Source organism: Carcharodon carcharias, chromosome 25 (genome assembly GCF_017639515.1).
Source record: "Carcharodon carcharias isolate sCarCar2 chromosome 25, sCarCar2.pri, whole genome shotgun sequence".
NCBI lineage: Eukaryota > Metazoa > Chordata > Chondrichthyes > Lamniformes > Lamnidae > Carcharodon > Carcharodon carcharias.
Window position 1 is genome coordinate 32,387,526 of NC_054491.1, and position 15,129 is coordinate 32,402,654.

Sequence of the window (15,129 nt, forward strand, 5' to 3'; positions counted from 1 at the left end):
ATGACTAACCCCTTATCTTGAGACTATGACCGCTTGTTCTAGACCCTAGCCAGAGAAACAGCTTGTCAGCAATTATCCTGTCAATTTCTTTAAGAGTTTTATATGTTTCAGTGAGATCACTTCTCATTCGTCTAAAACCCAGAGAATAATCTACAATCTCTCTACTCACAGGACAGCCCTGGTATTCTAGGAATCAGTCTAGTGAACTGATTCATTCCACTCTTTCTAAGGCAAGTATATCCTTCCTTAGGCAAAGAGACCAAAACTGTGCACGTTAGTCCAGATGTGTAGTTGTGCAGTGGTATCAGCGATTTCTTGCCAAAGTTATCCAGGAAAGCCAAATTCTACTCATTCTCAGTGGGAGTCTATGGATATCTTGGAGATAGGAATCCCCTTTCTTTAACACAGTTTCAGGTTAGGTATCCTTCATAATACACCACAGCAAAGAAATCACATAAAGGATGAGGTTTCAAGGCGGTTATAAGGGAAAACAAGTAATTTAATTCTAAATAACTCATTTGTTATAACTCATTCAACTCGACAGTATTAACTAATTTAAATAACCTGTTTGGGACCGAGATGAGAAAGAGGGTGGCAATCTTTGGAATTCTCTGCTGCATAGGGCCATGGAGGTTCAGTCACTGAATATGTTCAAAGGAGAGGTTGATAGATATTTAGATACCAAAGGCATCAAGGGATAAGGGGATAGTGCGGGAAGATGGTGTCGCGGTAGAAGATCAGCCATGATCTAGTTAAATGGCAAAGCAGGCTGGAGGGGCCAAATGGCCTACTCCTGCTCCTATATTCTCATGTTCAACAGTGAGGTCACAGTTTGAAAATTATGTGTACTTTTGAACACCGTACCTTTTCAAATCACATTGATATGTTGTAGAGGGTTCGGAGAAGTGGTAACAGCAAGTCCAAGACTACAGGCTGAACTTGTTTCTGTTTGAATGGAGCACAATAATGAAATTTAGAATAACTTTAGCATTTTCTACTCATTTACATCACAATTGCAATCACTAAAGTTTTTTTTCTCTAGGTTGTACAAAATCTTTTTCAACTTATTTTCCCTTACTCATCTCTGGCACCACACACCATGTAGAGTGGTGTCTTGTCCCTTAAAGGTTGAGAGTTCTGAAGGATGCTCATCAGCTGCAAGATTGGCATAAAATCCAGTCAGGCTCCGTCAAATGGCACAGCTGTCCCCGGCTTTCCGGTTCATCATCACTGCCACTTTGACAAAACCCAGCCATATGTAACTGCCCTTTGAGAAATGAGATAGATGTATATCATTGTTAAAACAATATTATAGGGACCACTTACTATCCAGTGACTCTCACTTGATAGCAATCAGCAATGGGAACCATATCATATTTATCTCTCTTCAGCCCATGGCACTGAGCCAAAAGTACTAGCCTTATTCGTCGTCCCACAAAGGTTAGCAACCTCAGCACATACCTTAAATCAACCGGAGAGTTGCCATGTCCGTATGGCTCAGTTCTATCATGGACTGTACGCTCTCAAACTGAGCCATCTGGGAGAACTCAGTGCAATGTTTTCTCCAAGATGCATTTGAATTTTACACATACTCTCATTGCATGAACAGAGTGTTTAGATGGCTCATCGCTCCACATGGCTTCCTGTCTCAGTTATGTTAAGTTTTGTTTATAGTGTCGGTTTGCACAACTCATCCAACTCAATTGTATCTCATGAAGTTTTGAATTTGTCTTTTTTCCACAGCTAGCCTGATGACGCTCCATGCAAATAAGATTAGACCTCAATCAAAACAAAATTGATTTCATGCTTGCAGCAAACAGGTGCATGTACATGCAGACACACAAAGGAAAAAGACTTGGAGGGAATTAATGTCATTGAAAGCCACCATGATCATTATTCAATTTTTAATCGATATATAAGCTGCTTTATTCCATATTCAGCACCAATCTCTGACAAAATAATCACATTTCAATAGGCCAGCAAATAATTAAAAACAAAAATGAGATCAGGAAAACAGGTAACAGTTTTACATAAATTATTTTCTCATCATTCTTTTTAAATTCAGCAAAATATTCTACATCCATATTTGCACGTACACTTTTGAATCGAAGGTCATGATAACAAAAAGCTCTGGACACTTGAAAACCAAGCTACTGTGATTAATAAAATATTCAATCACTACAACAGTATCAGTCCTCTTCATTCTTTGTCCACAATTCAAACTGCACAATGCAATGCTCTATTACCAAATGAGGGAAAAATGTTTGTGAAAGAGTTACTTTAAAAATCAAACATAATAAAACAGCCATTTTTGTCAGTCAGTTATGTTTAAAGGCCTCATTACAAACCACGCTTCTGGCTTCTTGATTGGTGGAAGCCTATTTGAAAATTAACAGACGGTATAAATACATTCATTAGCCAGTCAAGAAGAAGGGCTTCTATCTAAAAGGCTCCTAAACCCAAAGGGGTGACCTGATCAAGTCAACTATTGGAGAGCAGCTGATGTGTTAACAGACTTATGCTCATTATTTCTTGCCCTGTTTAATGACAAAATCATTGGAAAATGGAATGAATGACCCAGATCTTCTGGTCTCCAGTAGGGTCGGAGAGTCAGGGGTGGGTATCAGAGGGCTGGGGGCAGGGAAGGGGGTCAGAGGGTGAGGTGTGAATCAGAGGGTTGGGGGTAGTTGGCAGGTGTTGGTTCAATGGGGAGCTTGTGGGGGTGGGGGGAAGGGAGTTACCCAGGAGTTAAATTTGGTTTTTTTCCTGTCTAACATTTCCTGGGATTTCATTCTGGTAAGAGAGTCAGAAACCTCCAAAGTCTCTGACTCTAACTTAGAGTTGGAGATTTTTTGGAGGGTCCTGGGAATAGGTGATCTGCCCTATTTCTCTATTGCCCACAGAGTCCTTGCATTGGGACTTCCAAGGGGTTCCCCACCACATCTTCCAGGGTACCTTAGGGTACAACATCCAGAGAACTGAAGATCCAGGCCATTATTTTATCTGGGCACTTCAGCTCAGTTTTATCTAAAACAAACACATAGAAAGAGGTCAAAATAATGATTTAAAGCATAGCCATCACTTTTACTGCAAATCTGAGATATTGACTGCACTCCATATCTAATTATTTGGATTTTTAGAATATTATTTATTAAGGTACTTTCTTACTAAACTGATTGTTCAAAGGATTTATCTCAAAATGAAAGACAAAAATTTCATAAAGACTACAAAGACTGCGTCCCTCGTTGAATGCTCTTCAGTCATCAAGCCAGACCTTGCACAGACTGCTTGACTCAGCCCAGCTTACTCAAGCAGTATGTGGAGGGTGCATTCAATAAAGCAATTAAAGTAATTCTATTGAAAGGATGTATGTCTCACACTGCCACATTAAGAGACACATTGACAGTTCTTTCACTACTATAGATTATGTTTGGTACAGGGTGAACTGCTGGAGTCCAAAGAACAAATAGTTCCTTGGGTTTCTTATTGGTACAAGATATCACAAGGCAGAGCTATGAAATAACTTTTGTTTCCCTCTAGTTCCATAAATATCACATTAAATATACAGTTAAAGATCTATTACCATTCTGTACTTTGCAATCAGTCACCGAACTATAGGGCAAATTTTTATCTTCAGTGCTCAGGGCTTGGTTTGTGTGGGGGTGGGGGGTGGGGAGGGGTCAGGCAGTGGGGTTGTGTATGGAGTTAGCTTACAAATCAGCCATCTCACTTAATGGTTGAACAGGTTTAAGGCATGATTTACTCCTGTTTCTATGATCCTACCCAAGTTCCCAGTTTGCCCTTACAGCAAACCAAGCACCTTTATGAAACAAGTAGAGACCCCCATCAACAATTCATCCTAGAACATCCATCACTCTGAATACATATCAAAGTTATTTTATTTCTATTTTCATTTACAAAATAAAACCAGCCTAGAATTAAATTGAGTGACTGCACAGGGAAAAATACAACATCTGTGATAAACAATGGAACAATGGGTGTTGGAGTCGTGATGATCAGAGATGTAAAACAAAACTGCAGGAGCAACACTGAAGAACACCAAACTATGTAGCACAAGGATGTGTAGCATCTTAATATCCTGGCAGTCTGTGTCAGAATGTGCAAGATTAATTTCCTGTAATTTGAGTGTTCTGATCTCACAGGTCAAACAATATATGCCCAGTTGTTGATAATGTAGCAATTGTCCAATCACCAGGTGCAGCCATTTCACACTGATACAACAACCACCAGTTTTTAGAAGAAGAGAAACAAAAATGCAATAGGTATGCACATATAAGGAAGACGTAGTCAGGCTTAAATTGGAGAAGTGTAGGAGATCAGTCTTCAGTTTACATATTTATCTATGCCCTGCTCCAATCCAGTGTGGGACTATATTTATGCAAATAATTCACCACACCAATCCATTATCACCTACCATATAATCCCGTGTCTCATTGCACATGTGCAAGGGAAACAGATTAGGGTTGTTTAGAACACAAGTTAATGTTTTGCATAATTTATTTGATTAGTGAGTGGGAGGGCAGAAAATAAAGATATTTTATTAGTTTTTTTAAACTCAATATAGAGTTAGAGTTAATCTTTCAAAGTGGAATGCTTTCTACCCAGTAATCAACATTTAATAGGACTAAAAGGCCACATCGATTGCTCTAAGAGCCTTCTGGTTCTATAATTAGTGAATTATTTTTAAAGTTTAGATCATTATAGCTATTGAATTTAATTTGATTACAACTGGAGAAACCTTCTCCGTACAGGACCCAAACATTCCACCTTCCAGTATCTGTGTTCCACTCCTCCCATCTCTTACAAATGTGGTCACCAACAATGACTTCAATAATAAATTACTGATAAATTACTCCATTAATTAAAAATAGTCATAAGCTAATAGGAACGAAAGCTTGATGAATGTTTACAAATTCCACATAACAGAATTAAATGAAATTTACAGCACAGAAACAGGCCATTTGGCCTAATCAGTTCATGCTCAACTTGAACCTTCTCCCATCTTTCCTCATCTAACACTAATAGTGTAATCCTCAGTCCATTCTCCCTCAAATGCTCATTTAGTTTCCCCTCAAAGGTATCCACACTGTTTGCAAAACCATTCCCACAGCAGCTAGTTCCACACTTTCTGGGCAAAGAAGCATTCTCCAAGCTCCCTGTCTGATTTCATGGGGATTATCTTATATTTATAAGTTTCACTCTTTCCCAAAGTGGAAACACGCTCTCTGTCTGTCTACTCTCACAAAAGCCTTCACAATTTGAATGAGCAGATCACTAATGGGCCTTTAAGAGAAAACACAGCCATGATATCCATCCTTTCCTGATAGTCTCACAGTTCTTATCAACCTTGTTAAATTTTTTTTTGCACCCTCTCCAGTACCTGTGTATATGTGGCTAATTTCTAAAAACAAATGATATTTTAATTTTATATTTGGGAATATGTCTATCCACCTACCTTTAAAAAAAATCCTTGTTACATAGCGGAGTAAAAGTCTCCAAGTATTCTCCAATTAAATTGTTCATAACTGCTCAGTATAATATACATGTATGTCAAATGGCCTCTGCCATTAGCAGATCCTGAAGGGTCATTCTTCAGGTGTAGGCCTAAAGAGCAATTGCTAGGAGACAATCAATCAATGGAGAGATGTTAATATCACAGCCAAACCCACTCCTGTCCCATATGTGACATCTATACATGTGAGTAGAAATCGGGGGAAGGAACCTTGGCTGTTTTCCCCTCTCTACCTTAGAGGTACAATTCCCTTCGCCCCATGTGAATGTACCTAAAGAGAGACTGTGAATCAAACCAGAAACCATGCAATTTGTATGGTTTAGTTAACAGCTCCATATACCCCGCTACTGGAAAAACTGCCCACAACTGTCTCCCCTTTGTCCTTATTCAAGATTTTTTGAATTTATGTGTGTTAATTCACAAAATCCTTTTTACAATCAAATTCTAACAGGATAAACAACATTTTAATCATATCAAATTATTTGTGTTCTACTAAAAGATAATCCCATTGTTACAAAATAATATTTTTCTCTGCTAATTAACTATCAAAGTTTAGAATGTTTACTCTAGTATACTGCTGTCTCCTTCAGCATCCTGATTTTCTGCTGTGGGCAGATTGTTGTCAGTTATTAATTCAGATTCGCCCATAATATCCCTTGTGCTCTTCGGATCTTCATCCACCTGATCTTGGGTGTTTTCCACTGTTCCACTAACTCCAAGTTCATAATGAGGCACAGCTTCTTCTGTAACCTCATCACCTGGCTCATCAGGGGGTTCAATAGCAATCTCAGTGCCTTCCTTAGTTTCATTGTCTGCATCCTTTTCTGCAACAAAACCTTCAAATTCGGTGCCATAGATGTCAACGTTCGCTGCACCAATAGTTGTAGGCTCAAAGAAATCTTTCTGACCTAACTCGGTCCCACAGATATTCTCTCCAGCTGCCTCAGTGGCCATGTCTGACTCAGGTTTGTTGTCATCTTTTGTATCCTGTTGTAGTTCTGCAGCACAGACATCTACATCTGCATTAAAATTTACATTTTCCAGCAGAGAGCTCAGCTCTGTAGCACAGATGTTTTCCTGTGCAGTGTCAAGGTGAGCTGTACTTCCACTGCCTTCCAACCTGCTCGTAGGTTCTTCATGGCTTACCCCAACTGCCTCTAAAAAACTGATATTTTCATCCTCAGCAAATGTCAACTCTTCTCCTGAGTTATACTCACTCCCATCTGTAACTGGATACTCCTCCTCATTGTCATTGTCAGCTCTGAAAAATAAATGAATCCCTATTAAACTGTGACATCCTAAATTATTTTATACTTGTTTTTTTCATCTAGATATAGAATTGATTCAACATCAAATGCACACATTGACTGAATTGAATCAAAATCAGCCCAGATCAATGGCATTAAAAGTCATTTCCAGCTGGTTTTTAGAATCCCTTGTGGTGTGAGGATGGTCTGCAAAAATGCTCCTAATTGGCAACTTCACTCAAGGAAACAAAAGAGTGGGAAATGAAAAAAATGTCACATTTGGGCATGAGTTTGAGGAACATTGCTTGGGCAAGAATGGAGGAGTTTTAACTGTATTAAGTTGTGCTGTATTTGTATCTGGAGTGTTCGGTACTGGTCACTCAAAACATAAATGTGCTCCTTTTACTGTTATAAACATTCCTCACTTTGATGAACAGAAGATTCACAAAAGAAAAGGTAAACAATTATAATAACCTAATAATCATTATCAAATGATTTAAAAATAAAGCATAATCAACAAAAAGATGAGCCTGGTGATGATTCATACAGCTCCACGTCACAAGGTACTGATCAGAAAGAGGAGGTAGAGAAGTCGAGCAAATGGCTTAAGGGCAATGTGACTGGAAACTCTTTGTTTTAGGGAAGAGGGTCAAAAAGACCAGGGTGGAGGGGAATGTCAATTTCTCAACTAAAGATATTTTGCTTTTCAACATCAAAATTAAGTGGCCAATTCAAACGCTTAAATTAAGTAACCTTATCTTTAATATTAAGAACTGTCAAATCTGAATAACTTATCATCAATTATTGGGTATTGACAAGCACAGAAGTGACTTGAAGGCAGTTGTTTATGTACTGCACTGTTTTTACAACAGTGATGGTGTGATACCGACTGGGAATTTATACCTAAGTGTAGTATCACTAATCAGAAACTTGTTAATCATCATAAAAATAATCAAGTAACCAGAGCCTTCTTTTTTACAAATGATAATTATTTCACTATTAAAGCAGAGTTTCTTCATTCATAAAAATAATAATCATGAAGAGAAGTAGCAATAGCTTGGATAAAGGAGGCATATCTTCGCTCACACTGAATAAAAGCAGAATTTGATAGGTGCTTTTTGATGTCAAATAAATGCAGAGCTATAAATTGGGTGTCAAAGTCCGACATGAGTTGGAATAAAAGCAGAATGAAATTAGTTCCAAGGCTCTGTTCGCTTGGCTCCTATGTCAAATCAGCCCATAACTCTAGATTTATGATGCAATTCAATGCAGCACCAACACTACAGTTGCAGTCAAGTGGAAGCTACTAGTTATAAACCTTCATCTATTTTTCAAGATCATTCTATAAAACACAGATTATGTTTTTAAACATTGATGTCTTTAAGTAAACTCAAATGCAAAAATAAACACTTGTACAAACAAGTCCCAACCACACATGGACAAAATGTAACCATTGTCTAATGTGTCTGGATGACTTGACAATTCAATGTTAAATTATTTTATCAATTAAAGATTAGTCCTAGTTCATCAATATGTGGAACTGGAAACTTTTTTTTATTCTTTCATGGCAAATGAGCATTGCTGGCAATGCCAACATTTCTTTCCCATGCCCTACTGCCCTTGAGAAGGTGGTAGTGAGTCACTTTATTGAACCACTGCAGTCTATCTGGTGTAGGTACACACACAGTACTGTTAAGAAGGGATTTCCAGATTTTTGGCCCAGTGATAGTGAAGAAACGTGATATGATTCCAAGTCAGTTTAGTGTGTGGCTTGTAGGGAAGCTTACAGGTGGTGGCGTTCTGCTGCATTGGTTGCCCTTGTCCTTCTAGGTGATAGGGGTCGCAAGTTTGGAAAGTACTGTCAAAGGAATACTGGTGATTTGCTGCAGTGCATTCTGTAAAAGTAAAAGGCACTGCTGACAATTATGCATGGCTGGTGGAGGGAGTGAATGTTTAATGTGGCAGATGGGGTGCTGATCAAGTGGGCCACTTTGCCCTGGATGGTGTTGAGCTTCTTGAGTGTTGTTGGAGCTGCACTCATCCAGGCAAGTGGACAGTATTGCACCACACTCCTGATTTGTGCCTTGTAGATGATGGAAAGGTTTTAGAGAGTCAGGAGATGAGCTGCTCACCACAGAATTCTCAATCTCTGGCCTGCTCTTGGAGGCGCAGTATTTATATGGCTGCTCTAATTTAGTTTCTGGTCAAGGGTAACCCCAGGATGTTGATAGTGGGGGATTCAGCGATGGCAATGCCATTGAATGTCAAGGGGAGATGGTTAGATACTCCCTTGTTGGTGATGGTCATTGCCCAGCACTGTGTGCTGAAAATGTTATTTGTCACTTGTCAGCCCAAGGGTTGTCCAGGTCTTGCAGCATAAGGACATGGACTGCTTCAGTATCTGAGGAGTCATCAATGGTACCAAAACCTGTGCAATCAGAGTACATCCCAACTTCAGACATCATGATGGAAGGAAGCTGATTAGTGAAGCAGTGAAGTAGATGAAGATGGTTGGGCTGAGGACACTACCCTGGGGAACTCCTGAAACAATGTCCTATGGCAGAGCTGATCGGTCTACAACAACCACTACTATTTTCCTTTGTAACAGGTATGCCTCAACCAGTGGAAAGTTTTCCCCCTAAGTCCCATTGACTTCAATTTTTTAGAACTCAGTCAAATGCTGCTTTGATGTCAAGGTCAGTCACTCTCACCTCGCCTCTTGAATTCAGCTCCTTTGTCCTTGTTTGGACCAAGGCTATAATGAGGTCAGGAGCCATATGTCCCTGGCAGAAGCCAACCTCTGCATTGCTGAGCAAGTGCTCCTTGATGGCACTGTCGGTGACACCTTACATCACTTTGCTGATGCTCGAGAGTAGAATGATGAGACAATAATTGGTCAGATTGGATTTGTCCTGCTTTGTGGACAGTCATACTTGAGAAACTTTTCACATTATTGGGTAGATGCTGGTGTTGTAGCTGTAGAGGAACAGCTTTGCTATGGATGTGGCTAGTTCTGGAGCAAAAGTCTTCAGTACTATTGCCGGAATATTGTCAGAGCCCATACCCTTTGCTGTATCCAGTGCCTTCACCCATCCTCAATATCATGTGGAGTGAATCTAATTGGCTGGAGACTGGCATCTGTGATGCTGGGGATCTTCAGAGGAGGCTGAGATGGATCATCCACTCGGCAATTCAGGATGAAGATTGTTGCAAATGCTTCAGCCTTATCTTTTGCACTGATGTCCTGGGCTCCTCCATCACTGATGATGGTGATATCTGTGGAGCCTCCTCCTCTGGTTAGCTGATCAATTGACCACCGCCATTCACAACTGAATGTAGCAGGACTGCAGAGCTTTGATCATTTCTGTTGGGTATGGGCTCACTTAGCTTTGCCTATCTCAGCTGCTTCTGCTGTTTAGCATGCATATAGCTCTGACTTGTGCCTCACCAGGGGGTTGGCACTTCATTTTTAGTTATGCCTGGCATGTTCTCCTGCACTCCTCATTGAACCAGTGTTGCTCCCCGGCTTGATGTTAATGGCAATTGAGTGAGGGATATGCTAGGTCATGAGGTTACAAATTGTGGTTGAATACAATTCTGCTACTGCAGATGGACCACAGCATCTCATGGTTGCTCAGTTTTGAACTGCTAGATCCGTTCTGAATCTATTCCATTTAACATGGTGGTAGTGCCACACATAATGGACCGTATCCTTAGTGTGAAGATAGGACCTTGCCTCCAAATGGACTGTGCGCTAGTTACTCCTATCAATACAGGATGATGAGATGCATTTGCTAAGGTCGATTGCTGAGGAGGGGGTCAAGGAGGTTTTTCCTTCTCAATGGTTCCCTCACCATCCACCACAGGCCCAGCCTGGCAGGTATGTCCTTCAGGACTCGGCCAGTGCGGTCAGTCGTGGTGCTACTGAGTCACTCTCGGCGACGGACATTGAAGTTTCCCAGCCAGAGTACATTCAATGCTTGCTACCTTCACTGCTTCTTCTAAGCGGTGTTCAACATGGAGTACCACTTTCTTCAGCTGAGGGAAAGTGGTATGTGATAATCACAGGAGGTTTCCTAGCCTATGTTTATGTGATGTCATGAGACTTCATGAGGTCTGGAGTCAATGTTGAGGACTCCCAGGGCAACTTCCTCTCGAATGTCTACCACTGTGTCACTGCCTCTGGCGGGTCTGACCCACCAGCGGGAAGACATACCTAGGAATTGTGAAGGAGTTGCCTAGGCATTGACTGTAATGTATGATTTGGTAAAGTATGCCCATGTCAGGCTGGAGCTTGACAAGCTCCCAGATGTTAGTATGGAGGACTTTGCAAGGTTAACAGGGTAAGGTCTGCATTGCTGCATTGTTGTGTCCAATAGCTCAATTGGTGCCAGCTCCAGTTTTATTACTTTGTGACTTTTCTGTCAAGGTTTGCTACAACTGAGTGATTTGTTCAGCCATTTTAGAGAGCAGTTAAGAGTCAACTGCATTGCTGTGGGTCTGGAGTTACATGTAGGCCAGGATGCATAAGGGTATCAGATTTTCTTCCCTAAAGGACTTTAGTGAATCAAATGGGTTTTTACAACAATTTGATAATTTCATGGTCACCATTACTGAGACTAGCTTTCAATTCCAGATTTATTAATGAATTGAATTTAAATCCCACCAGCTGCCTTGTGCAATTTGAACTGATACCCCCAGAGCAATAGCCTGGGCTTCTGGATTACTAATTCAGTAGCATTTCCACCAGTCCGCTGTAAATATATATGTACGTGTGTAAAAAAAAGAAAATCTTCAATTTGGACAGTGCAACAGTTTTGCAGTAAGGTGATATCACATTTATATAGTAAAACAGATTTCCCATAAGAGCCAGAGGTCATGCTTGAAATTGGAAATGGGCCGAGACACAGTATAAGACCTCAGTTTCCTGTTACTTGCCCTATCCAATATTCAGTTCCGTTGAACTCAGTAAAACTAAATATTGCACATCTGGTATAATGGGGCAAATGCTATTCCATCTGTTTTGTGTCCCAGCTCATGACCAGTTTCAGTCCTGTCCTTTTTAACTTCAATATACATTTTTAAAATTGAATTATTCTAAAATGATTCTGGCACAATGTAGCCTCTGTTATAGTTTTCCATCAATTCAGAGTCAGGCTGGTGTCAGTTATCAGTGCTTGCATGCCTGCATCTGTTGACCCATTCTATACACCCCATAATGCAGGGCTAAATATTTGTCCTATTCAGTTCAGATACATTGACACCTGCAACATTTGGACATGTGTTAAAGTTGCACTATGTTGTATTACTGAAAGCAGCATAGGGACCAGCAAAATGCAGGAACAAGAGTTCTGAGTTTTGTAGTTGCCTCTCCCTTTTAAATCTTTTTATATCAAACAGCATTCTGCAGTTGAAAGGATAGGCAGGGAACCTTTTTTCCAGACCTCTGGTTGACCAAAGCTCTAGCAGCTACTGAAAGGTGGGCCATAGTCCAGTTTTCTATCAATGTGAAAAAACGCATAAAATATTCCTTTGACAATTTTTCCAATGTTGCATCAGAAATCACAAACTAGAAATGTGGCTTCAAACTCATACCTTATTGTTCCGAGAGGAAGCACATTTCAGTGACATACTAGAAAAGCAATACTTAAATCTAGAAAATGCTTCATTATTCTTCACATATTATTATTGGTAGTACAGGCTTACCTATTCTGATTTTAAGCTTCAGAGAATTTCTAACTTCTGTCTCTGGTGCTAGGGCCTGACTATAAATAGCCTCCTCTTTCATTACTTTTTAAAAATTCCTGAATAGACAGCCCAAATCGCTTGCTTCTTGATCTATGTCCTGAATTAGTTCTCTGTATCAAGCAGCAGTTCCATTCTCCATCCCTGATCTAGAAAGGATAGGCTAGAAGTTTTCAAATCGTACTGACTTGAACAGGTGACGACAATATATTCCAGTCTCTTGTTGACCTGATGAAGGAACTTGGTGAGAAGTCTAACAGTGTCATCTAGACTGCAGCATCATATAATAAACATAAATCAGTGGAAGTTAACATTAGCTGATTTTAGAAAAATATTTTCCAAGTTGTTACCAACTTATTTCCAAATCCACCACTTTGTGTACACCTTTGCCTTATTAAGGATCATATAAAGGTTATGGGTGGTGTTGAGGGTCACTATAGAGTTAAAGCCCAATTCCAAACTGCGCTTCTGATTAATGAGGGGTCTGTGTTTTAAGTATGGATGACCTCTGAGCTAAAAGCTCCGGCTTCAAGTCCCACTTCAGGACTTGATGACCACAGAAGGTGCGTTCATAACGTGGACAAACAGGTTGATTATCAACCTGTAAATCCTTCCAATACACCTGATGGCGGGTGGTAAGAGAGGGAGAGTTTCCTGGCCAGCCATATTACAGAAGGCAATGGCAAACCACCGCAGTACTTTGCCAAGCATAATCATGGACCCATCCAATGAAGTCTGTGATCACCAATGCTCTCTTAGGGCATAGTACCTGAAGGAAGAGGAGGTGTTTTTAAGTGGGAGAAAAATCATGACTGGCATTCTGCTTAAAATTACTGCCAAAAACAGATTTCAGTAATATGTTTATCTGTCACAGAGCCTCAAGCACTACGATGTGCATAATGCTGCTGATACAACCCATCAAAACAATTAATGTTAATATGAATACAGCTATTGCTAGTAAGATTTTGCTTAAATATTCCCTTATTTGAAACTCCATAAAATATGGTTCCCAATAATACAGTATAATAATAGTAATAATATGGGGAGACTTGTATTTTAAATTTCTTGATGGAAAAGCTTTAACAACATTGTTTATCATACCTAAATACTTTTCAAAACAGCAATATTCTTTACAGTAATGTTAAATAATGAAGATAATATAACTCTACAGGGCTCCTATAAATTCTTGAAGCATCAACTATCGAGTCCACACCTGTTTATGGGATGATTGATGGTTTTGGATTAGCATAAATATAAGGTTTCCTTATGCAGAAAGAAACAAATAACACAGCAAAGGAGCTGAGAAGGATTATCTATTTAGAGGATTATTGTCATGGTAAGTGCTCTATAAGTACATAATGCTATGGCCTGTGATGCAATCAGATTATGTCACGCCAAAGATCTAAATTTTTAAAATATTTTGAATAAAAAGTATGTAAATTTGAAGAAGTAATTGAATAAATTGGATTGGAACAGCAGCTTTGCTCAACCGTCAACACGTTTGGGGCAGCCGTGGGGATAGTGAGGCTGCGGGTGGTGGGGAGGGGGAAATAACGTGAAATTCATCCCCTGAAATGAGCAAGCTACCTAGTGGAAATTTAACAGCGACTCAGCTAAATGGCTGAAGTATGGCCCAAGTCCCAATTTCTGGCTGGTCTTGGACATCCCAATTGTGGATGCACAGTGCCTGTGCTGCACCGAATCGGCCGAGATGCATTTGTATCCTCACCAAGTCTATCATGCAGAGTTGTGCTGCCCAAGGTATTGTGATTAATGCCCCCTACCCTTCAGTAGCCTTGTAATCTCCTGGAAGAGGCAAGAGAAAGATTTTTAAAAAGCCATTTAAAGGGGGAAAAAAAACACAATCTAGAAAATCTCTCTTCTACCACCTTAGGTGATCAGAAACTATTCCAAGCTATCACATTGACAATGTTTATATTACCTTGTTTTCACCTACCTTTTATGAGATGTGATCTCTGCCCCGCCAAGAGCTGTTCCAGCTCTCCTATGAACTTTTTCAGGGAGTCAGCATTGAATAAGACGGCAACTTGTTTCAAACATCTACTCCATTTTCTGGGAAGAAAAGAACTGCCTAGTTTTTAACAAAAACAGAATTACCTGGAAAAACTCAGCAGGTCTGGCAGCATTGGCGGAGAAGAAAAGAGTTGACGTTTCGAGTCCTCATGACCCTTCGACAGAACTTGAGTTCGAGTCCAAGAAAGAGTTGAAATATAAGCTGGTTTAAGGTGTGTGTGTGGGGGGTGGAGAGATAGAGAGACAGAGAGGTGGAGGGGGGGTGTGGTTGTAGGGACAAACAAGCAGTGATAGAAGCAGATCATCAAAAGATGTCAATGACAATAGTACAATAGAACACATGGGTGTTAAAGTTAAAGTTGGTGATATTATCTAAACAAATGTGCTAATTAAGAATGGATGGTAGGGCACTCAAGGTATAGCTCTAGTGGGGTTTTTTTTAAATTTTTTTTTATAATGGAAATAAGTGGGAAAAGGAAAATCTTTATAATTTATTGGGAAAAAAAAAGGGAAGGGGGAAACAGAAAGGGGGTGGGGATGGGGGAGGCAGCTCACGACCTAAAGTTGTTG

At 40.0% G+C, this 15,129-nt stretch overlaps 1 protein-coding gene across 1 annotated transcript in view; it reads right to left on the reverse strand.

The window, feature by feature from the left end:
- Positions 1–1,947: 1,947 nt before the first annotated feature.
- Positions 1,948–15,129, reverse strand: part of spa17 (sperm autoantigenic protein 17) — an 87,171-nt gene continuing 73,989 nt past the window's right edge. Inside the window, exon 7 of the mRNA XM_041174118.1 lies at positions 1,948–6,794. Within this exon, the coding sequence (XP_041030052.1) occupies positions 6,095–6,794 (700 nt within the window). The 3' untranslated portion in view covers positions 1,948–6,094. The remainder of the gene's footprint in view (positions 6,795–15,129) is intronic.